General features: G+C 39.8%; 1 protein-coding gene across 1 annotated transcript in view; it reads right to left on the bottom strand.

Annotated features, from left to right (window-relative positions):
- Nucleotides 1-244: 244 nt before the first annotated feature.
- The window catches only part of LOC142658083 (inter-alpha-trypsin inhibitor heavy chain H3-like), a 95,697-nt gene continuing 72,326 nt past the window's right edge, over nt 245-23,615 (bottom strand). Inside the window, exons 13-22 of the mRNA XM_075833802.1 lie at nt 21,763-21,902; nt 17,717-17,877; nt 15,843-15,884; nt 14,595-14,627; nt 10,001-10,021; nt 8,577-8,690; nt 6,686-6,890; nt 5,823-5,995; nt 1,815-1,926; nt 245-567 (exon numbers count right to left, since the gene is read on the bottom strand). Of these exons, the coding sequence (XP_075689917.1) occupies nt 429-567; nt 1,815-1,926; nt 5,823-5,995; nt 6,686-6,890; nt 8,577-8,690; nt 10,001-10,021; nt 14,595-14,627; nt 15,843-15,884; nt 17,717-17,877; nt 21,763-21,902 (1,140 nt within the window). The 3' untranslated portion in view covers nt 245-428. The remainder of the gene's footprint in view (nt 568-1,814; nt 1,927-5,822; nt 5,996-6,685; nt 6,891-8,576; nt 8,691-10,000; nt 10,022-14,594; nt 14,628-15,842; nt 15,885-17,716; nt 17,878-21,762; nt 21,903-23,615) is intronic.

The raw sequence follows: 23,615 nt of genomic DNA, 5'->3' as shown, positions 1-23,615 counted from the left end.
TCAAAATTCCGTTTGGAGCTTTGAGGCAGATATTCCTCCCCCAAAATACTCCGTGTGAACATAGCCTAAGTGAGCCTGTCTCTGAGCTGCTGTATCTTTTTTTTATATACTGTATCTGTGTGAGCGGATCTACTCATACATGAATTCCACTCAAAAAGCAGGCCACTGCGAGGCCTGTGTTCAGCTCAGTCACCTCATATGCACCAAAGAGGGTCATCTATGCAAAGAAAGTCAGGGACAAGGGTCACACTGAAATGTAAGTTTTATTAACTGATTGATTAGTTTACGTGATATACAAGAAACCAGTTTGTGTTTTATGAATTTTATGTTACATGGCATACTGAGTACTTCATCTTTGTTTTTTGTTTTTTAGTTGGCACAACACATAAAAAAGCTTCCCTACACCTGTTTCTAGTTAATTACTTCTATTACGCAATACTAAAAATATGAGGTACAATGTAATCTGTATGGGTTCCATCAATTAGGCCTTCTCCATTGAAATGCACAAACCAGCAGGGAATTTTAATGCCATTCTTGGGGTCTTTTCTGTAGTCTCTTTGTACACCCCTAAAAAAATACACAATAATAAATCAATAAACATTATATGAGACAAAATACTCCTATTCAAGTGAATAAAAGCAGAGCTGCAGTTCTGCAGCATGGCCGCTATGCAATGCACGGAGCAAACTGCTTCCAGCTCTGTACATTGCATACTATGTAATGACATCCGGTTCCCGCAGGCCACCGGAGCAGCTAATCGCTGCGGGGTCCGTGTGTCGAACCCCCACAGACCATACATATACTGATTACCTATCTGGTGGATAGGTCATCAGTTGTTCGGTAGTGGAAACCCCTTTAATGTCTGCCTGTTCCAGAACTGCATTGCCATCATTACCAGATTTTCAGTTAGGCACAAGAGGCCTGTGTCTTAGGGCAGTATTGGGTACTTAGATATTAGCGTCAGGGACAGTTTATAGTTTAAGCAGTGGGAGTTGGAGCAACAATCTATTCAATGTAGGACTATGCTGATAGGATAATACTTGTGTGTGTCTGATTGGATCCACTTCACTTACAGTACGATTTGCTGAACACTCTTAAAAGATTTGCCATTAAATTTACATAGAAAGCTGCGATGATTCGTAGAGGTTTTTTTCCTTCATACCACCCTCTTATCCGCTACTTAAACTAGATAAACATATATTTTTTTTTTTAACCATGCTAACAATGTAACTTGCCATAAAAAAGAGGATACAAATTAAATGGGTTATCCAGGATCCTGCTTGTTTTACTAAAACAGCACCACTCTTGTCCATGGTCTGTGGCTGGTATTGCAGCTGAGCCTCACTCACTTGAAGGGAGATGAGCCAATCATAGCTAATCCCCGAAGTTAGTTGGACGTTTACTCCATTACAGATATTGTATATTATACTAACAATTTCATTAGAATATGTTATATATTATAATACCGTACACTAGGATCAAGGTCTACGGTATCCATAAAGATGTAACAGTTCTGCTCAATCGATTTTTGTAAATTCTAAACTATCGTTTCAGTGCTCATTGCTGATCTTTTTGCACATTTACACTGAGTGATTATCAATGAGAACGTTGGAATTTTAGCAATAATTGCTCTGTGTAAATAAGCCCTTAATCCAACACTTTTGGCTATACTCCACTGTGATAAGAATCAGGACCATGGACTGGGGCCTCCTCATTGCTGGTCTAAAGCATCCATGATCAAGGCCACCAGTAGATCTGTATCTACTGGTTGCCCACCAAGGGTGTGGGCAATTAGAACAGCAAATATATCCTACCTTGTCACTGTCAGCAGCTTGTTCTTCACTTTCATTGTCGCATCCGGTTTGTCTAGATTATCAGTTTTGTGAACATTGGAAATTTCATAATTGATTCCATGAAAAAATTGTCCTTTAAAATGTAAGAAACATTAAGAATAAGTTTACCAACACAAGAATGAGAAGACAAATAACAGTAGTTTACACTAAAGTCTTAAAATATTTGACTTATTATACATATATACACACTCGTATATTACGTATTAACCCTTTTCCTTCCAATAACTTCTTTTTTTAAACATTGTTTTTATAGAATTTTCAAAACGATACATCAGTTCTTAAAGTGCATCACAGTAGAAGTGTCAAAACAATACAGATCAGGTATGGCACATGAGAGCTTGGTAAGGCAACGAGAAGCAAAATGTGATTGGTGAAACACAAGAACATGTTGTAGAAGTGCTACAAAAAAACAATCAGGTAACCAGTAAAGTGTTAAAAACCCGGAGCTACTCAGGGTCACTGGGAATGGTCAGTCCCTGAGGAAAGAATGTAAGTAGCCATAAGGTAAATGCATAGGAGGCCGTATGCCCAATGGAAAGAACAATTATAGAGAAAAAAAATGGAGGGGGAGTTCAAGTCTGCTGGGGAGAGAAAGAAAACAAGGTCCAGGGGTCCCAGATTTTCCAGCTTTACCTAGATGTCCGCTGTGTCAGTAAGCTTTTCCTTAACCATGTAGTAATTCCTCCTATGCTTGAGCTCCAAGATGTCAAGGGTCGGTTGTTTCCAAAAGAGAATTAAAGGCCTTAGACATATTAAGGAACAGGAACATTGCTGGAATTTTCCAGGTGTTATAGTGAAACCAGTTGGAGAAAAATCTGATATTTTCTACAACTTGTCAAGACGACTTGAAGACCACCTAGTTCTTTCCAATCAATGATACCGAGTCTCAGTTAAGGCTGGTCAAACGTTTGACAATTTAAGAATATTAAAGAGGGATATAGGCCTCCAGTTGGCCCATTGGGTAGTGTACTTCCCAAGCTTTGGGATCATCGAGAATGCTGCTAGTAATGTAGTACATTTAGAATGTGAGACTTTTTTTAAGACATTGAGTAATATGGAGAACAATTAAGTGATATGGACAACAAGTATTTCTCAGAATTTTTTATGTTGCTTGTTTGCTTTGAGAAACTTAATAGCTATTCTGAGTTCCCTACCACAAACTTATCTCTTACATCCAGACAAGGATAGACTTTTTTAGGCACAGATGTAGCAGTAACATCATGGCTAGAAAATCCTCTTTTCAAGACTTTGATCCTCAGAGAGAGAGTGCAGGATCAATGTATCGGTGATCATGATCCTATCCCTGTTTAGGCGCAGGGGTGAGTTAACATAATATTTTGTTCCAGTTATCACACCCCTTAACCAATAAGAAAGGATATGTCGTCTGCTTGAGTAAGCATTTTAGGTGAAAAATAATATTGCTTGCAAAATTGCATGAAGATTGTCATCATGATTAATGTCTAGGTAAATTTTTTGCAATGTTCATAGGGTCTGATTTCTTTAAAAAAAAAAAAAGTTGATTTTGATTGTACAACAGCTTTGGGTTGTATAATAAAAAATAAGATTTTTGGATTCCTGCGGTTTTGACGGATTTGTGGAGACATGCACGTGAAGACAAAGACACATGCAGACATTTTTTAAGGAACTCTTTTATTTGTTAGGGGTCTGCTAAGGTCAGTTTTGTAGCGCAAATTTGAAATTGTATGCAATTATTGGTAAAATTGTTACATTACTGAAAAGTTACATGAAGCTGGTTAAGAGTGTAAATGATTGAGTTGTATTTTTATAGATGGGATGTTATATGCTTTCAAAAACAATGTAGATTTTGGTAGCACACTAAGTCTTTGGTATATTTTCATGAAATTTGATGGTGAAGACCAGATATTGCATGGCTACTGTTTCAGCTTTTTGTGAGCACATGCTCTTGTAGATGTAGACATGTGATAAATATATATATATATATATATATATATATATATATATATATATATATGCTTTGCACACATTGATGTCATTTGGATGATTTAAGACAAACATTTTTTTTCACAAAGTTTAGTGAAGGTGGTCATGGTTGACAATATCTGGGCAAGACTAGGGCTGGCTCCAGGTGTACGTGAGCCCTTAAACACCAGATACATTGGGCCCCTTGTCTAGCCAACCTTCCAGTTTAACATATTCATCAAGATTGCCATAGATCACCTCCCTGAGCCCATTGGTCTCTGGCATCTTCATAGGTTTACCTGGCCATGGGCAAAATTATTGCAGTTGTCAGGTTGTCTGCTCTAAGGAAAAAAGGTGCACGGTGCTCAGCTGAGCAATTTTGCACCTTCGTTTCAGCATCCGGACCCCCACAGATCCAAACTTTTCATATGTCTCTGAGACATATCAATAGTTTGATGAAAGTTCTGTTACTCTTTAAAAGTAGAGCACAGATAAAAGCCATACACTGCAATACATAAGTATTGCAGTGTATTGCATGAGTAATCCAAAGATCACATGTTTAAGTCCGCTAGGGGGACTAAAAAAAAAAAAAGTTAAGATATGTTTAAAATTTGTCAAAATATAATAATTCACAATAAAGAAAAAAAAATATATCACAAATTTATGTAAGCAAAATATTGTAAACATAGTTGATATTGCTGCATCTGTAAAAGTCTGAACTAGGAAAATATCAAGTTTTTAAACCTGCTGGGTGAACGCCATAGAAAAAGATTTCACAATGCAAGCATTGCTGTTTTTTTGGTCCCTTCATTTCCCCTCGCCAAAATGGAATAAAATGGATTTGGAAAGTGGCATGTACCACAAAATGTAACTATTAAAAACGACATCTCATCCCACAAAATAAAAACCTCCTCCCCACTCAATCGACAAAAAAATTAAAAAGTTCTGACTTAGAATATGGCAACACCAACCAATTTTTTTTCTTTATAAAACCAAAAACAACTATTTAAATTTGGGATTGCTGTAATCGTATTGACGCGCAGAAAAGAATTAACAATAAGTTTTTACCACACAGTGAACCTCGTAAACACTTACCCAAAAAAACTATGGGGGAATCATATTTTTTTCCTTATTTCACCCCACAAAGAATTCTGTTCCAGTTTCCCAATACATTATATGGTACATTAAATGGTGTCATTAAAATCTACAACTTGTCCCACAAACAAGCCCTCATATGGCTATGTTGATGGAAAAATGAAAAGTCTATGGCTCTTGAAATGCGAGGGTAGAAACACAAAAATGAAAAAAAGAAAAATTGCCTATCTCCAAGGGGTTAATGTAAAAAAATGTCTCCATCCTTAACAGGCTAGTTCCATTTATATAGGAACGGCTGTGGATTTTACCTGTGGATTTGCTCGGGTAAAATTTGTAGCGGAATACAGTAGTGGATGAGATATTAACAAACCTTAACCACATGCTACTGAAATTTTCCTTGTAGAAATTGACCTGTGGTGCAAATTTTTAAATCTGCAGAATGTAAATTTCTGTTGCGGAATTTCATACTTTTAATATAACAGAGGTGAAATTCGCAGTGGATTAGCCGCAGATTAGTGGATGAATCCGTGAGTATAGCCACCGAATGTGGACCCACATAGTCATATAGTAAGTCGTAGGTATAAACTCTGCACATCTTCAACTTTTATTTTTAGAAGATTCATTTTTATGTATTTATTTAAAAAAATGTTACGCTTTGATGCAAATTTACATTAAACTGTGAGTGTAAAGTACTAGGTGGCACTTTTTTTATTTTATAATCCACGTTTTATTTGTACTTGTCAGAAATGTGAAAATCCTCCCATCTACTTGATGTGCAAAATGACCAGAAACTGTGGCAGCGATAGGGTTAAAAACAGGCATGCATTAATTGGAAGCTTAATACACTTTTGTCCAGTCCATTTTAAGGGAGCACGCTGAAAGACGATAAGCATTGAGGATTATAACACTTTATATTACAGGAACAAATGTTACCTAGCAGTCCATGGACTCCTTTAGAAAATGTATCATCATCCAGTGTATAAAATCCTAAGAAATCCCTGTGTAAAGGGTGATCTTTCCAAACTGTATGCAGAATAATAACAAATGTTGCTCCTTCTCCAAATGAAAATGTTACGTTACTTCTTTTGTTGACTATCAGATTAAACCTGGGAAAGTATAAATACAGAAATTATATTCATTCAGATTTTGATGATTTGATTTCAGACCCTACTCAATTTTACTTGTACTATATTTGAGAGTCACCTGAAATGTACAACTGGCATTATTTCTTCTATTTAAAAAAAAAAAAAAAAAAAAGTCTAGTTGTCCTATAACTTGTGTTGGGGATTCTAGAAAACTGAAGGATCCAGTAGATCATCTCACCTTACCTCAAATAAAAGTGAACATAAGTTCAGAGCAGCCTGACCATTAGGGTATGTTCACACTGCCTATTTTCGGAAGCAGAACGCCTCCAAACATCTGCCCATTGATTGCAATGAAAAAAACGGCTTTCTGTTCCGATGGGCTGTTTTTTTACGTGGCTGTTTGGAAAAACAGCCGCGTAAAAATAACGCCGCGAAAATGAAATGCATGACACTTCTTGGGACGTTTTTGGAGCCGTTTTTCATTGACTCTATCGAAAAAAGCTCCAAAAATGGCCGTGTGAACATACCATTACAGTTGACCAGATGACTTTGCAATGAAAGTCACATGTATTAAAATATGTGTGGCTGGTTAAAACTTTCCGGAACTGGACCCCCGCACTGGTCAGCTGATCACTGGGGCAGCTTACTTCACAAAAAGGTTGTAGTTTGGAGACTTTTCATAGGCATAGTACAGTATTCTAAGTTTCTTACCCTTCCTTGCTAATAGAGCCAGTTTTCTGCCACGAGAACATTCTCTTATTTTTATGGTTCAGGACAATGATTTTGTCAGTGGTCACCTCAATTCTTATCTTCATCTCTCTATTTACAATCCCAATTCTGCCAAAATAAGTTTCATTTGATCTGACATTATTGTCTGTTTTCTTGTTCCCGATAAGTTCCCCATTGACTGCAATACCTAAAGAAAACAAAAATTACTGGCTTTGGGATAAATTTTTTCTCAAAATAATGCAAACCTTTTTAACTATATATATAACTGAATTAGAATAGATAATGACATTTGTCTTTGATAGTTCATATAAACAGTGAAGGCGTTTACAAAGTCTCTAAGGCCTCATGCCCACGACCGTAGTCTAGTGCATGGTCCGTGATTATGGCACGGGTGGCCTGAGGAGTGCCATCCGCAATCACGGACCGTGCACGCAAGATGTGCATTGATTTTAAGGAGCCCGGACTGCAAATGTGGCCCGTAAAATTACTTGCTTTATTTTTTTGTGCTCAGGGCTCCCAGCCAATGCACGGACCATGGAAACCACGGTCGTGTGCATTGGCCCATAGGACAGAATGTGTCCTATACTATCCACAATTGCGGATAGTATGCGGACCGTAATTTATTGTTTATTCAATAGAGGTGTTACATAATATATATATTTTTTAATTAAAGTCTAAAACCTTTTAAAATTAAGATTAAAACCTTTTTACCTAGAAACATTTATGTAACTGTCTAACACAATGGTAGTCAACCTATCTGATTATATAATGTGGCCCTTGAATCTATCTGTGGCCACTGTGGTAGGTTATACCTAAGTGATCATGGGCAGCCCTCCACATATAGGAAACACTTAAATCATGAGTTTTACCTGGAATATCAGAGAGTCATTATTTTTTTTTAAGATAAGAGTATAGCTAGTGGCTACCAGTGAGGCACATGCCCTGGGTCCTTGGTGTGTGGCACAGACACTAGCAGAAAGAGTAATATTACAGTTTTAATAGAAACAGGGGTACATAGTATTTTGACAGCAGACTAACTTTACATAGTAGAGAAAACCGGGGACGTCACCCAGCAGTAGTAGTACTGGGGAAGGGCAGGCTGATAGAGTTATTGAACTACAAGTCCTTCTATACATTCTAAAATGCCAGTTTTCCAATGGAAAAGTGGAAGTGTGATCCGGCAGGTAAGAACAGCCATAGCTCAGAAGATGTGCTATATTTCCCAAATAGAGTGCACCTTGTTGAGGAATACAGTGCTCTCTGCTTTCAGATTAAATACTGGCTATTATATGTGTGTACATAAGGAATAGCACTATTTCTGGCTATTGTATGAATTGTGTTCTGCATTTTTTAGCAGTTTTTCCCTCTGCAGGCTCTATCTCTAATTCTCAGCAGTCTCTGAGCTAGTGGGCAGAGCCTAACAGCTATCATGTCCTCTATACACTTCACACATAGATATAGAAGAGCATGATTCTCCTCTACTACCTATCAAATATGTAGAAGCTGCCGAATAATGGAGGAGATCATACAGTCATCATGTGTGTCTGTGTCTCTATGTCCCTCTGCTCCCTCCTCCTGCTCCCCTCCTCTCCCCATAGACTTGTATTGACAGACAGTAAGGAGACACACCCACACCATCTGCAGTCCATCTGTAACTAGGGATGGATTTTGCTTGACAACAAAGGCTTGACAAAAGATTAGATAAGCGGAGACACCTAGTGGCCGTAAATTCACACAAAATTGGCATGGATAAAGCAACTACATTTTAACAGTAAGTAAATTACAAAGTGGACTATATCAGGTATACTATTAGATTAGCATAAATTGTTTGAAAAGTTAGTGTTCATTTAAGTGGACAAGTTCAATAACATACCCAGTTGTTTATCCTTGATAAGATTCAGGATTACACCTGGCTCCTCCTGAATATTGAAGCACAGCGTGTCATTCTTTTGTGGAACGTTTATCACAAAATGAGGGTCAGAATCCACTGTTAATAGAAATAATAAAGTTAATATCTATGTATACAAGGCATTGCTGGAAAATAGACTGCTGTTATAAAGCTCATGGACAATACTGTTTGATATATCACATGACCACATGAATGTGACATCACGATGAAATAGCTTAGCCGTGGCCATGGGTTTTCTACAGTGGGCATTACCGTGACTTTAAAGAGGCTCTGTCACCACATTATAAGTGCCCTATCTTGTACATAATGGGATTGGCACTGCAATGTAGATTACAGCAGTGTTTTTTATTTAGAAAAACGATAATTTTTGACGGAGTTATGACCTATATTAGCTTTATACTAATGACTTTCTTAATGGACAACTGGGCGTGTTTTACTTTTTGACCAAGTGGGCGTTGTGGAGAGAAGTGTATGACGCTAACCAATCAGTGTCATACACTTCTCGCCATTCATTTACACAGCACATAATGATTTAGCTAGATCACTATGTGCAGCCACATACACACACATTAACGTTACTCAAGTGTCCTGACAGTGAATAGAGACCACTACCAGCCGGGACGTGATGTCTATTCAGAATCCTGACACTTCGGTAACGTTTGTGTGAGATTTACAGCAAGGCACATGAATATGGATACTGTTTGTAGCAAATGCAGAGATGGTGTAAAGTTTCACGAGAGAGAACAGGGCAAGAGATAACATCGTATTCTTGCTTGAAAAATGGTTATGTCAAATTGCAGGTGTTAGGCTTCATTCACATCTGCGTCAGGACTCCGTTCCGACGTACCGTCTGAACTTTCCGTCGAAATGGAGCCCTGACTGACTGACGCAAACGGAAACCATCGCCATTGATTTCAATGGTGACGGATCCGGTGCCAATGGTTTACGTTTGTCTCCGTTGTGCAAGGGTTCCGTCATTTTGACGGAATTAAAAGCGTAGTCGAATTCAGAATTACAATTTTACATTTAAAATGTATTGTATGTCTGTGATTGGCTCAATATGAAATATTCTTGTTGTTTGCTATTGGCTGAAACAGTCATTGCCACATTTCCTCTGATTGGTTATTCCCCATTTGAAAAATATTATTGTAATGAGATTTTGGCAATAAACCTCAGAGAAGTATTTTTGGGTATAGAATGTCTCTTACTTCTCTCCGATATATCGATATAACCTATGATTTGGATCTGGATAACTTTCCTGGGAGGGTATCGGTTCACATACCCGTCTAAAACTTCAGTCTAATATATATTTTGGCCGTGATTGCATCAAAAACCACCATAAAATATATTGGCAATTTTTAAGCTCTTAAGATTATAGAATAACTTACCAAAAGCTGGAGGATGTGAAACTAGGAAAAAAGAAAAACGAAAACATTAATATAAACCTATATAAACCTACTGCTAATATAAACTGATTTTTTTATCTATTTTTTTAGTGAGCTCCGCCTTTGATTAGCTGGATCATTGGCTATTAATTCTTGAATAAAATCTTCATTAAATTTTTTGTTCATTTTCAATTTTTTCAGTTCCTTTGTAATCTGTGCAGTATATAAAAATAACATCCTTTTGCTTTATGAAAACTGTCAGAAGCAGGATAGTTGCTTTTGACTGATCTCATAATTCTAAAAGGGATATTCCTTAATAAATATAAATATGCCAAAACATTATGATCGATGGAGGTTCAAACTCTAGGATCCCTAGCGATACGGAGAACGAAGGGACTGGGGTTATTTCTGATTTTCTCCTGCACAGCGGCACTCCCGACCACCTGGTGTGTGGGTAACTGCAACACAGGCCTATTGAAGTGAGTGGCACTGTGGGACAGTGGGTGGTCGGAAATGCAGCTATGGAGGAAAAATTCAGTCATAAATCAGTTTATTTAGCGCTCTGAATGTACAAGATAGTAACCACATGTATTTATGTGTTAATGACCTGGACTGTAGGCGATAATTATCTGTTAATTAGCTGGCCTTTCATGGTTATTCATGTGTCAATAAGCTGGTGATGTTGGGTATTCCTGTATTAATGAACCAGTCTATGGGCTGGCATTAAGGTGTCTTCATGCTGGTTTCACATACTGGTCAATTAGAACACTGCACTCAAAGTTCCCTACAAAAACACATACAACCCATTGTAGGAACTGCTACCAGCAGCTAGACTGCTTGATGATGGGATCCAGATAGCAACATGATTTGTTTTTATATTGTTGCTGAATATACAACTTAATTTAAGGTATACATACATTCATAAAGTAACTGTGTATAAAACTAATTTAAAAATTGTAAATCCCAAATAGCCACAATGTACAAAAATGAAACAACAAATAAATAACAATGCGTCATCAATGTGTGATGTGCTCATGTGGGCTAATCCAGATGCATTCTGCAAGGTGTTGAGATGTTCAATATGCATGAATATATATAACGTATATGCTAAAGAGGAAAGACAATTTGTCTTCTATGTTAAACATATGTGTGGACAATCTGCCATTCTAATCAGTTGTGGTGGGAGTGGCGGTTGTAATGTTCAATCATAGGTATTTACAGAGCAAAACTCTGCTGGGAGACAAAAAGCCCTCTTCCCTCCTTCCCCTTCACTAAGACAGGGTCCAGGCCACAATCTCCCTCTGCCTGGCAGCCCAGAATAGAAGTACTAGTAACAAGGGATGTAACTAGAAAAGACTGGGCCCCATAGCAAACTTTTGACTGGACCCCCCCTCCCCTGGGTGCCACACAACCCCCCCCCTTGTAGATAGTGCCTCCCTGAAGATTCCGCCACACAGCTCCCCCTGTAGATAGCCCCATACAGCCCCCCTGTAGATAGCGCAATAAACAGCCCCCTCTATATAGCACCGTACAGCCCCCCTGTAGATAGCGCCATACAGCCCCCTCCCTGTATAAAGCGCCATACAGCCCCCCTGTAGATAGCGCCATACAGCCCAACTGTAGATAGCGCCATACAGCCCCCTCCCTGTATATAGCACCATACAGCTCCCTGTAGATAGCGCCATACAGCCCCCTCCCTGTATATAGTGCGATACAGCCCTCCTGTATATAGCACCATACAGCCCCTCTGTATATAGCACCATACAGCCCCCCTGTATATAGCACCATAAAGCCTCCTGTATATAGTGCCATACAGCCCCCTGTATATAGCGCCATACAGCCCCCTGTATATAGCGCCATACAGCCCCCCTGTATATAGCGCCATACAGACCCCTCCCTGTATATAGCACTATACAGCCCCCCTGTATATAGCAACATACATCCCCCCTGTATATAGCAACATACAGAGCTCCTGTATATAGCAACATACAGCCCCCCCTGTAGATAACGCCATACCGCCCCAACCCCCCCAAAAAAATACATGTGTGATTGCTGGGACCCCCAGCGATAAGGAGAACGGGGGACCGAATGTCCCCCGAAGTTCTCCATGAGAAGCCTCGGACTACCAGGGTCTGCGTCTGGTAGCGCAATTAAAATTAAAGGAGCGCTGGTCACGCATGCGCACAAGCGTGACCGGTTCTCTATTCATTTCTACGGAGCTGCAGACACAGACCCCGGTTTTTCATGGAGAACTTCGGGGGACTTTCGGTCCACCGTTGTCCTTATCGATGGGGGTCCCAGCGATCACACATGTCTCCCCTATCCTGTGTATAGGGGAGACATGTGTTTTGTAGGAACAACACCTTTAATGGCAGAGCGGGGAGATACCACCCTGCTCTGCCGTAGTGTTCAGTGGTGTCGCGCTGTAGGAGCCATAGAGGCTGCTAGCGGAACCTCCGGCCATGTGGCCCATAGCAGCCGCTATGGCTGCTACAGCGGTAGTTACAGTAGTTACGCCACTGCTAGTAACACATCAATGCGACCAACTTTTCCTTCTGAGTGACAATGCCGGATTTTTTCAAGAGTGTGGCATTGTCCTGTTTGTTGCGTGAACTAAAAACGAACTAATGAATAAATGCAAACAGAAACTCTGGTCCCTAATGAATAAATACAATGGGAAGCTCTGGTTTTATCTGTTTCCCTTTAAAAGAGATCTACAGTACCAGAAGAAAATTGAAGGACCTATTTTATTTAAAGGGAAGGTGTCATGAAATGTGTTTTTTTTTTATCATATTGCTTTTAATATGATATTAACATAAATTTTATTTATTTATATTCTCATGTTCTACTTTTTACTTTGTTCTTAGTTTTACTTCTCTATGGGGGCTGCCATTTTTTTTTCATCTCTGTATGTGTCGATTAACGACACATACAGAGATGGAATACGGCACATACAACCCCATAGAGAATGCGAACGGGAGCCATTCCATTCACAGCAGCATACGCCGTCTGTGTGGGAACGGCGCATGCGCCGCTCCCACACAGACCAACACGAAGCTCATTCGCAGAGCGAAATCCGGTGCCATTTTCATGTTCAAGGAAGCGAAGGCGCAAGGAATAGGAGCGGAGGCGGCAGCGGCGGCAGGAGCAGGTAATTTATGTTTGTGTATGTGATGTGTGTATTATGTTCGTGTTATACTGTCTGTTGAGAACTGTATCTAATCCTCCTACACTGTGCAGTCGCTCAGAAAATGGCGGCACACAGTGTAGGAGGTTTGAAGATTCAAACACCTCCTTCTCCTGGCACTAGCCAGAATAAGGGAGGGGGGATTGTGTGAGAGAGAGTGTGTCTACCCCAAATTTGCAGCATAAAGCAATCAAGTTGCTTTACCACATTGACCATGCTGCAATTTTGGGAACTGATCCCTTTAGTGGCCAGCACATGGAAATGTAATAAATTAGAATCTAATTTATAATATTTCCTGACTTGTGAAAACATTTAAAAAAAACTAAAACAATGTGTAATCACTTAAATAATAATTGTTTAACTAAAAAAAAATTAAAACAATTCTAGCGACACATTCCCTTTAAGTAGTGGCAAATATGTAGGAATATCAATAAATTTGGTGATTTGAATTCACTAACTTTCTCCATGGCAACACTGCACCTAACAGAAATCAGAAGGGGGCTTATTGGCATAAGAATCCCTCCAGTGGTGCAACTTCGGGCCATGTACACATGACAAATACTCCATAAATTTGTTTAGAAAATCCACAGCAAATATCTGTGGCTGAAACTCAGAGTTCTGCCGTGGATTGACCACCAGTTCTGCACACAGAATAGCCCCATTGTAATTCAATAAAGGTAATACGCAGATATTTTCCTGAACTTCTAAATAGGGTATGATACCCCATTCACATGAATTTCTGGCAGATTGTTAATGGATTCTATTAGGATTTAGGCGCAGAATCCGCACCTAAATTCGAACAGAATTCTGAACGTGTGAATATGGCCTCAGGCTTTGAGAATTTAAATTCAAGTAATCTTATTTCACCATAGAAGTAAGATACTAAAAAAGAACACTTAAAGTGTACCTATGCCTCTATAAAACTTTGGACATGTCATAGTGACATATCAGAAGTTTGGATCGGTAGGGGTCCGAGAACTGAGACCCCATCGATCGCTAAAACAAAGCGGCAGAAGCGCTCAGATGATCACTTGGCCGCTTCGTTTCTGCTCGGCTTTCTTCAGAAACCAGAGCGAGTGGGGTACAGGCTCAATCGAAAGTATATGTCTGTACACTGCTCGTTCAGATTTCCGAGGAATGCCAACCAGACCTGATCAGAAACTAATCGGCACAGCGCTCACCCGCGATCGTTGGTGGTCTCAGTGGTCAAACACCCACCAATCAAAACTTCTGACATGTCACTATGACATGCGAAAAGTTTTATAAAAGTATAGTTACCCTTTAAGGGTCAGAACTAGTTCACATACATTAGAAGATTATTGTTCACAATTATAGACAACCAAAACAAATATTACGGACACATGAAATATGATCTGCATTTAAGTTTCTTAAATATAAAAGATATCTTACTCTGTCTTGTTGGATATGCAGAATAACTATGAACTGTTAAAAAATAAGAAATTATTAAAATTATTTAAGGAGGTGTTAAAAGACATGAAGGTAAACATGTAATGAATGAAAAACATTTCAGCAGTTCCCATGCATTTCAATTGTGCTTCCCTTTGCACGAGCTGATCTTTGGGGTCCCCAAGAACGGGGCCTACAGGTTAAGAATGGTTTGTCAAACTAGACAGACTCTTTAATGTGCCTTCTATAATAAGTTGTTTAAAGACAAGTGGCTTCTATCAGGGCAAACAAGGAATTTTTGGTTGACAGCCAAAAGCATGATTTTACATATTCAGTACAAGATTTACATTTTAGGAGTCTGTAGATAACAGACTGTCTAAGGCTACATTCAGACAAGCGTCGGCAACCTCGGACGTGAAAAAAGGCAGTTTTTCATGTCCGGGGTGCACCCGTGTAGGACGTGTTATCACGGATCCCTCAGACTAGAGCCTATTGAGGGATACGTGAAAACCCAGGAAAATAGGACATGTCCTATTTTCCACAGACCCTTCACACGCACCGTTGAAACAGCGGCCGTGTGAACGGCCCCATTGAAATACATGTGTCCGTGTGACGGACATTGTTTTAAAGGCTGTTACATGGACGAGTTACACACTCATCTGAATGAGCCCTAACACTTTAGACTGGGTCCATCAAGTAGGCCACAATTTAAAGAGAATCTGTCTCTTCTCCTGACATGTCGGTTTTAGTAAATAATTGTATTCCGCATAAAACAACAATGCTTGTGCATCTGGTCTTAGAACTCTATTATTCCTCCTGGGACACACCCCTTTGATAAGGGGAAAGGTAACTCAGTTGTCAATGTATTCATACATTTCCAGGAAGAATAACAGAGGAACGGCACAACACAGTTTTAAGAGAAGGTGCTCCAGAATTGTAATTTTATGGGGAATTCATGTAGTTGCTAAAACAACCATGTCAGTTAACACTGCTCAGTAGATTTTTAGCTTACCATCTATAGGCACAGTCCCCATATTTGAGAGGGCTTCACCAAACTATAAACATTTTAGAATAGGATCGTGTCTGAGTGTCAGACAGCTATTGTACAATATTGCATTACTCTACTGTATTAACATTGGTTGTAATGTGCTTTTTAATGCATGATCTGGTGCTTTGGGTCATATCTTTCTTGTCTGTCCACTGTTTATATGTAAGAAATCTTAAATAAAATCAGATTGAACTATAACTTACAAAGCATTCTAGAAGGAGGATTATTAGTGAATTGGTCTTGTCCTGTAAATAGCCAAATTAAAAAGGTTAGATTACACAAGAAAAACTTACTAGAAATGGTACACAGTACCTCCCAGTCATCCCAATTTTTGCAGGATTTGCTTGATTCACAGACCTTGAGAAAATTGTGCCTTTTTTTAAAAGAGCTTAAAGGAAAGGTGTCATTCATTTTTTTTTAAATTAAATTATGTGTTTTTGTTCAATAACATTTTATATGTACGTTATTTATTTTTCCACATGAAATGGTTTTTTTTATTAACACTTTTTTCATTTACTGGGGGCTGCCATGTTCTGTTTCATCTGTGTATGTGTCTCTTAACGACACATACACAGATGGAATATGACTGCTACAGAGCATAGGACATAACGAACGGGAGCCAATAGTTACATACTGTGCTTGTGCCGTCTCGCTCTGTATTGCGCAGGCGCAGTTCAGAGAGATCCACCATAGAAGCTGGTTTGTAGGGGGAAAGCTGTTGCCATTTTGGAGAAGACCGGCTGCATGTAAGGTGTATGTGTGTACGCGTGCAGGCGGGTGGAGGGGTTGAGTGTGTGTGTCTGCCTGTGTGTGGCACGGTTGCATGTTTAGGGGGGTTTGTGTGTGGGGGCGCTCAACGGAACAGCGGTGCTCGCTGCTGATCCTTCAAAACAGCTGATTGGCGGCTATGAAGGATCAGTGGCACACGAGCGCAGCTTACCCTTCGCAGCCGCTTATCAGCTGTTTTGAAGGATCAGCGGCGAGCACCGCTGCTCTGTCGAGCGCCCCCCCCGCACACACACACACATGCAGGTAAGTTGTGTGTGTGTGGGGGAGGTTTGTTTGTGTGTGGGGGGGGGTTTATGTATGTGCGGGGGTCTGTGTGTGGCACGGTTGCATGTTTTGGGGGTTTATGTGGGGGGGCGCTCAACGGAGCAGCGGTGCTTGCCGCTATTCCTTCAAAACAGCTGATTGGCGGCTATGAAGGATCAGCGGCACATGAGCGCAGCTGATCCTTCTAGTGCCCCCACACACACACACAAACCCCCCCCAAACATGCAGGTAAGGTGTGTGCGTGCGTGGTTTCGTGTTTGGGGGTCTGTGTGTTGCGCGGTTGCATGTTTGGGGGGGGTTAGTGTGGTGGGGGGGCTCAACGGAGCAGTGGTGCTCGCCGCTGTTCCTTCAAAACAGTTGTTTGGCGGCTGTTTTGAAGGATCAGCCGCGAGCACCGCTGCTCTGTCATTCCTTGCTCCTACTGTGAACCGCCGTGTAACTACATGGAGATTCACAATAGGAGCAAGGAAAGAAGAAGCAGCGGCATATAACTAACTTTTATATTTTTTGTGTTGCAGGTTCCACTGGACCGTTTAGTCTACGTCGTAGATTCATTGGACTACTTCAATGATCTACTTCTTTTTTTCTTTTTCTTGGGGGAGTTTTTATTTCAATAAAAAAATTATTTTCTTATGTCTCTGTTTTATTTTAATACTTTATTATCGCCTTAGTAATGGCAGTTGTCCATTACTAAGGCGGGGCTTAGTGTTAGCGAGCAAAAAAGCTGCCACTAACCCCCAATTATTACCCCGGTACCCACCGCCACCAGGAAGAGCCGGGTACGATCTAGAAAATGAAAGCCTCAACAATCTTGTGAAAAACAAAGTAAAAATAATTGTGATATTCAAAGCGGTTGCAAAGATATTATTGTTTAAAGAAGTGCATATCAGAAATGGAAAATTTGACTTGGACAAGGGGTATCAATGACCCTTGGTCATGAAAGGGTTAAGGAATTTCCCTGGACAGAAGCAATTTACAGCATTCTACTTATTTTACTGCTGCGTGTTATAAGAAATGTTCCTACCATCCACAAGTTTATCAGCAATTAACATTTCTTCTTCCTTGTCTTTTTCCTCTGGTTTTGTAACTACCATCGATGTTAAAGGAGTGACAAACTTAAATTTCAGGGACAGCTCAAGCGCCTGCGCTGTTAGGTTTGCTTTTTCTGATGGTTCTGCATAGAGCCTTAAATGAAATAAAATAATTTGAGAGACATGAGATCATGTTTACTCACCGTGTACCATATCTTGTACAAAAAGCATTCACACTATTATATATTAAAAAAGACTAAAATACTTAGTGTAACTAAACTTTAAAAAAACTTTTGACATGTCATAATGACATGTCAGACGTTTTGATCGGTGGGGGTACGAGCTCTGGGATCCCCACCAATTGCTAAAACAAAACGGCAGAATACCTTGGGTGAGCGCTGTGCTGGTTAATTTCTGATAGGCTTTCTTTGGAAAGCCGAGCGAGCTGTGTACAGACTCATAAACTTTCTAATGAGCACGTACAGCGCTCGCACAGGTTTCAGAGGAAAGCCGAACAGAAACAAAGCGGCACAGCGCACATCCAAATGCTTCTGCCGTTGGGTCGAATGGGAAAAAAAAAAACAGCTATTGCGAAAAAAAATTGGGGGTTTCTGTTTTTTTGCGTTCATTGTGGGGCAAAAACCACATGTTCACTTTAGTCTATGGGTTAATACGATTACGGCAATACCAAATTTCTATGTTTTTTTATGTTTTACCACTTTTATAAATAAAAAACTATTTGTTAAAAAAAAATTGTTTTGTGTTTCCACATTCTGAGAGCCATAACTTTTTTATATTTCCATCGATTGAGCGGGCTTAATTTTTGTGGGGCGAGCTGTCATTTTTATCGGTACTATTTTGGGGTACATGTGACTTTTTGATGATCACTTTTTATTCAATTTTTTGGGGGGAGCTAAGGGCACCAAAAAAAGGCAAATTGGGTGTGTTTAAATTATTTTTTTTTTTACAGCATTCATCGACCGGGTTAAATAATGTTATTAGTTGAATGGAGAGAAAGAAGGCTGGCACTGCCCTAATTCAGGCACCATACGTGGAGTGCAGCTGTCAAATTGTTGCCCACGGGGTGCTCATCGATAGAAAACAGCACGTATAAAACTTGAATGTAAGAGGTAGAAAAGCCACATCAGACAGACCGATATCATTTTCAATAAATCCTTTTATTGCCACATATGGTGAGTGCCTCGTGCTTTCTACCTTTTACATTTAAATAATGTTATATTGTAATAGTTCGGACTTTTACAGACGTGGCGATACCAGTTATATTTACTTTTTCTAACATTACTTCAGGGAAAAAACGGAATTTTTTGAACTATTAATATTTTTTTATTTTTTACACTCTACTGAAAACTTTATTTCATTCTTTTTTACACTTTACATTAGTCCCCTTAGGGGATTTAAACCAGCGATTGTCGGCTCGCTAGTACAATACACTGCAATACTAATGTATTGTCATTTTTACAGGCTTCTGTTAAGACCTGCCAGAGGCAGGGTTTTACAGAGGCAGACAGAAGGCAGACCTCTTCCTAACGGCTTAAATGCAGCATTTAAGTGGTTAAACGGCCGGGAACAGAGCAATCTCTGTTCCTGGCCGTTGGTCCGTGTTATTACCTGTAATACACAGCTGACACCTGAGCGTATTGAGCGGGCTCAGCGCGTGAGCCCGCTTCATACTTACACCCCAGCACCTTGGCGTACCTGGCACATCCTTTTGCGTAAAGGCGTTAAATATATTAATATGACCGATCCATTATTGCCCTAGTTTTACATTTCTCTCAGTGCTTACCACCAACCCACATATTGCCCTCTTTTTATAGACAACCCCCAGCTTTCTGTTTTCTGAAGGTGCAGTGTTGTCATGGAGCCCTTGTGTGAATTTAAGAAAAAGTACTATGCCCACCAAAGTCGTTATCCAAAGATAGATTTTTATTATTGATAGTTATGCCAGTGTCAGTGCAACGTTTCGGTCAAGTTTCTGACCTTCATCAGACACTGTAATATCCTGGGTCCGGCGTAATGGCGCTTAATGTATGGCAGCTTACCGCTGTGTGAATTTAAGTCACCATCTACATCAATATTTACAACCTAACTTGCTTAACCCGTTAGTGACCGCAATTACGCCTTTTCACGGTGACCACTAATGGGCTTTATACTTATGCATATGCATATTCACGGCGCTGCATCAGAATAAATAAACAGAGCAGGGAGCCGTTAAATCTCCCTGCTCTCAGCTACCAGAGGTAGCTGAGGGCTAGGGGCATCCCTGCTCGAACGGGTGAGATCGATATCAGTATCGATCTCACCCGTTTAACCCCTCAGATGCGGCGCTCAATAGCGAGCGCCGCATCTGAGTTGTTTCGGAAAGAGGGAGGGAGCTCCCTCTCTCATCGCACCGGCACCCGACAATAAGATCACCGAGTGTCTGTGTCTTCTTTGGCAGCCGGGGACCTAATAAAGGCCCCCAGGTCTGCCTGTAGTAAATGCCTGCTAGCAGAGGCCTGTCCGTTTTAAACAGACAGGCAGTAATACACTGCAATACTAAAGTATAATATAGTGTATTATAAAAGCGATCGGATGATCGCATATTAAAGTCCCCTAGTGGGACTAGTAAAAAAAAAGTTAAAAAAAAAGTTTAAGTGAAAAACCCACTTTTTCCCCTTACAAAATGCTTTATTATTAAAAAAACAAATTAAAGTAAAAAAGTTACACATATTTGGTATCGCCGCGTCCGTAACGATGCAGACTATAAAGCTATTACATTATTTAACCCGCACAGTGAACGCCGTAAAAAATCGAATAAAAAACAATGGAAAAAATGCTGTTTTCTGTGAATCCTGCCTTAAAAAAAAGTGATCAAAAAAGTCGGATCTACTGCAAAATGGTACCAATAAAAACTACAAGTCGTCCCGTAAATAAAAAATACATACAGCTGCATCGGCGGAATAATAAAAAAGTTATGGCTCTTCAAATATGGAGACACAAAAACAAATAATTTTGAAAAAAAAGTGTTTTTACTGTGTAAAAGTAGTAAAACATACAAAATCTATACAACTTTGGTATCGTTGCAATCGTAACATCCCACTGAATAAAGTTATTGTGTTATTTATACCACACGGCAAATGGTGTAGATTTAGGACGCAAAAAAGTGTGGCGAAATTCCTGTTTTTTTCTATCCCCCCCCCCCAAATTTTTTAAATAAAAGTTCATCAATAAATTATACGTACCCCAAAATGGTGCTATTAAAAAATACAACTCGACCCGCAAAAAAACAAGACCTTATACAGCTATGTCGACAAAAAAATAAAAAAGTTATAGCTCTTGAAATGCGACGATGGAAAAACGTAAAAAATAGCTTGGTCATTAAGGTTTAAAATAGGCCAGCCATTAAAGAGTTAAATAGTGGTAATCGTGTCTTTGAAGAATATACGTACTGTAAAAACATTGATGTGGTTGATGATTTGAATACATGTAGAAAAGGTGTTTTTTTTTAAATTGTATTTATTCGTATTTCACTATGTTTGGTAATTGATTTTACCTCGCCGTATATATTTTCAATTAAATAATTATATAGTTTTCTATTTGCTCTGATGAGTGCTTGATATGTCCTAGATACATTTTTTCTTTTTCTACAATTATATCTTTCTAGGTCGGCACCGTGTACTATTTGGTTGTTACATTAGTCAGAGGTTCCTATTTGGATATTCTTAGTATATATCCTTTGATTTGAATACATACAAGGGCCCCATGACAACACTGCACCTGACAAATATTAGTAAAGTATTATGTTCTTTTCCTTAAAAATCAAGTCTCAGAGTATTAAAATCCCTGGCGAATTTGCTGTGGGTTACTTCTGACTCCAAGTAATGTCTCTTTCTCTACCATCTGGATCTGCCCAAAAAAATGTTGATTATCTTGTCTTCCCATTCTCTCGTGTCCAACATTTTAAAACATAACTGCTTGTAAATTAAAGTAATAGATATAATAAAAAATACTACTTGAACTACTTCACTCATTTACATACCGCTTGTCCAACAACTGCTGTATAGTGAGATATGCCCAGAGTCTCTCTGTAAAGTCACCAAAGATGTATTTCTGCTGTTTGCTTACATCATCCTCACTTTGGAGCTGAATATTTTCAGTGTATTTCATAGATTCATCAGCCTATTCAACATATCACATTGAATCAGATATACAAAATACTGTATGGATTTCATGTTAGTCAGTAGGGAATAAAGGAGCACATGTTATAGGAAAACTGCTAAAAATACAATATAGAGTCACAAAACGGCCAGAAATAGTGTAAACTCACCTGAAAAGTTAGGAACGCTTCAAAAGGGTTTTCCCATCAGGTATATTTATGGCATATCCAAAGGATGCACATCTGGGACCCGCACCTATCTCTAGAACGGGGCCCCCACAACCCCGTTCTACCTTTCTCGGTTCCTGATGCCTCCTCGGCCACTTCCTGATTGCTTGGTTGGAAATTACGAAAACAGCGTAGCTCGCTGAGCGACTCTGTTTTCGTAACTCTTATAGATGTGAATGGCAGGTACGGAAACAGTATAGCTCGTGTGCTATGCTGCTTCCCCAACTGCCATTCACTTCAAACAGCGTAGCTCAGCAAGGTCCGCTGTTTTACTGATTTAATTGTCGGAAATTACTAAGTGGCTCGGAAGGTAGCGGGAACCGAGAAATGTAGAACTGTGGTTAAGGGGGGCACCATTCTAGAGATAGGTGCGTGTCCCAGAGGTGGGACCCACATCTATCTGAAATCTATGGCTTATCCTGTGGAAATGCCATAAATGTCCCAGATGGGCCAGCCCCTTAAAACAATCAGAGATAACTGACAATACTGATCCTATGTTGCAAATAATTATTATATAAGTAAAGTGTATATGCCGCTTACATTCAGGTACAGAGTAGGGAGGGGGCTGGGAAATTGCCCAGGGAACCAAAACATAGTATGCCCCCAAACACCACAACCTTGAATAACCTTCCTGAATGTATATTGTCTTCACCTAGTCAAGAGCATACAGAGATTGGGAGTGGATGAAATGGGGAGGCTCTGATGCCTCTAGGTTTATTCACCTCTGCAACTTCTTTACGGGACATGATTTATTATGCCATATTTGAAGTCGCAAAGGAATTTTTCACCTTACGTAATATGAGGCATTTGGCAAATACCTCATAAAGGTTTTTGCCTTCCTCTGGAGCAACACTGTAGGATTATAGGTTGGACTTGATGGACCTGTGTCTTTTTTTTAAGGCCTTATGCACACGACCGTAGTAACTTTGCAGTCTGCAAAACCACGTATCCATTGTCTGTATTTGCAGTCCATTTGTCCGCAAAAAACCTCCTGCAGTATATCCATGTGTCATCAGTACTCACAGAAACGCACTGAAAAAAAAAAAGGAATGCTGGAATTGATGTTACCAGTTTGTCTCAACCCCCTGAGTAGGTCAAATGATCGCTGGATTACATGAATTCCCTTGCGTCGCTTGGCAACTTGCAGATGACACACGGTCGTCAACCTGTAATCACTATTGTGTGCATGGAGCCATATAAATGAATGGGTTTGTAAGCTATCCGCAAAATTGCGAATAGCACACTAACAAAAAAACACGTTAGTGTGCATGAGGCTTAACTATGCAACTATATGAGTTCCATAATAAAACGACTCTAGAGAGTGATCAAACCTCTTTAACACTGATCAGAAATTTTTGTTACTGAACATCTGACAACACTTAGGCGGGATTCACACGACCGGGTCCCGCCCGAGCCAGAGTGTCGGCCGGTAAAATCGGCCATTTTGCCCGGCCGGTTTGCATAAAGTTTTGCATCCGTTCCGGGCCGGGCAGATCTGGACAGTGACA

Source organism: Rhinoderma darwinii, chromosome 7 (assembly GCF_050947455.1).
Source record: "Rhinoderma darwinii isolate aRhiDar2 chromosome 7, aRhiDar2.hap1, whole genome shotgun sequence".
NCBI classification, from domain to species: domain Eukaryota; kingdom Metazoa; phylum Chordata; class Amphibia; order Anura; family Rhinodermatidae; genus Rhinoderma; species Rhinoderma darwinii.
The sequence above is the reverse complement of the archived record's forward strand: the minus strand, read 5'-3'. Positions and strand labels throughout refer to the sequence as shown.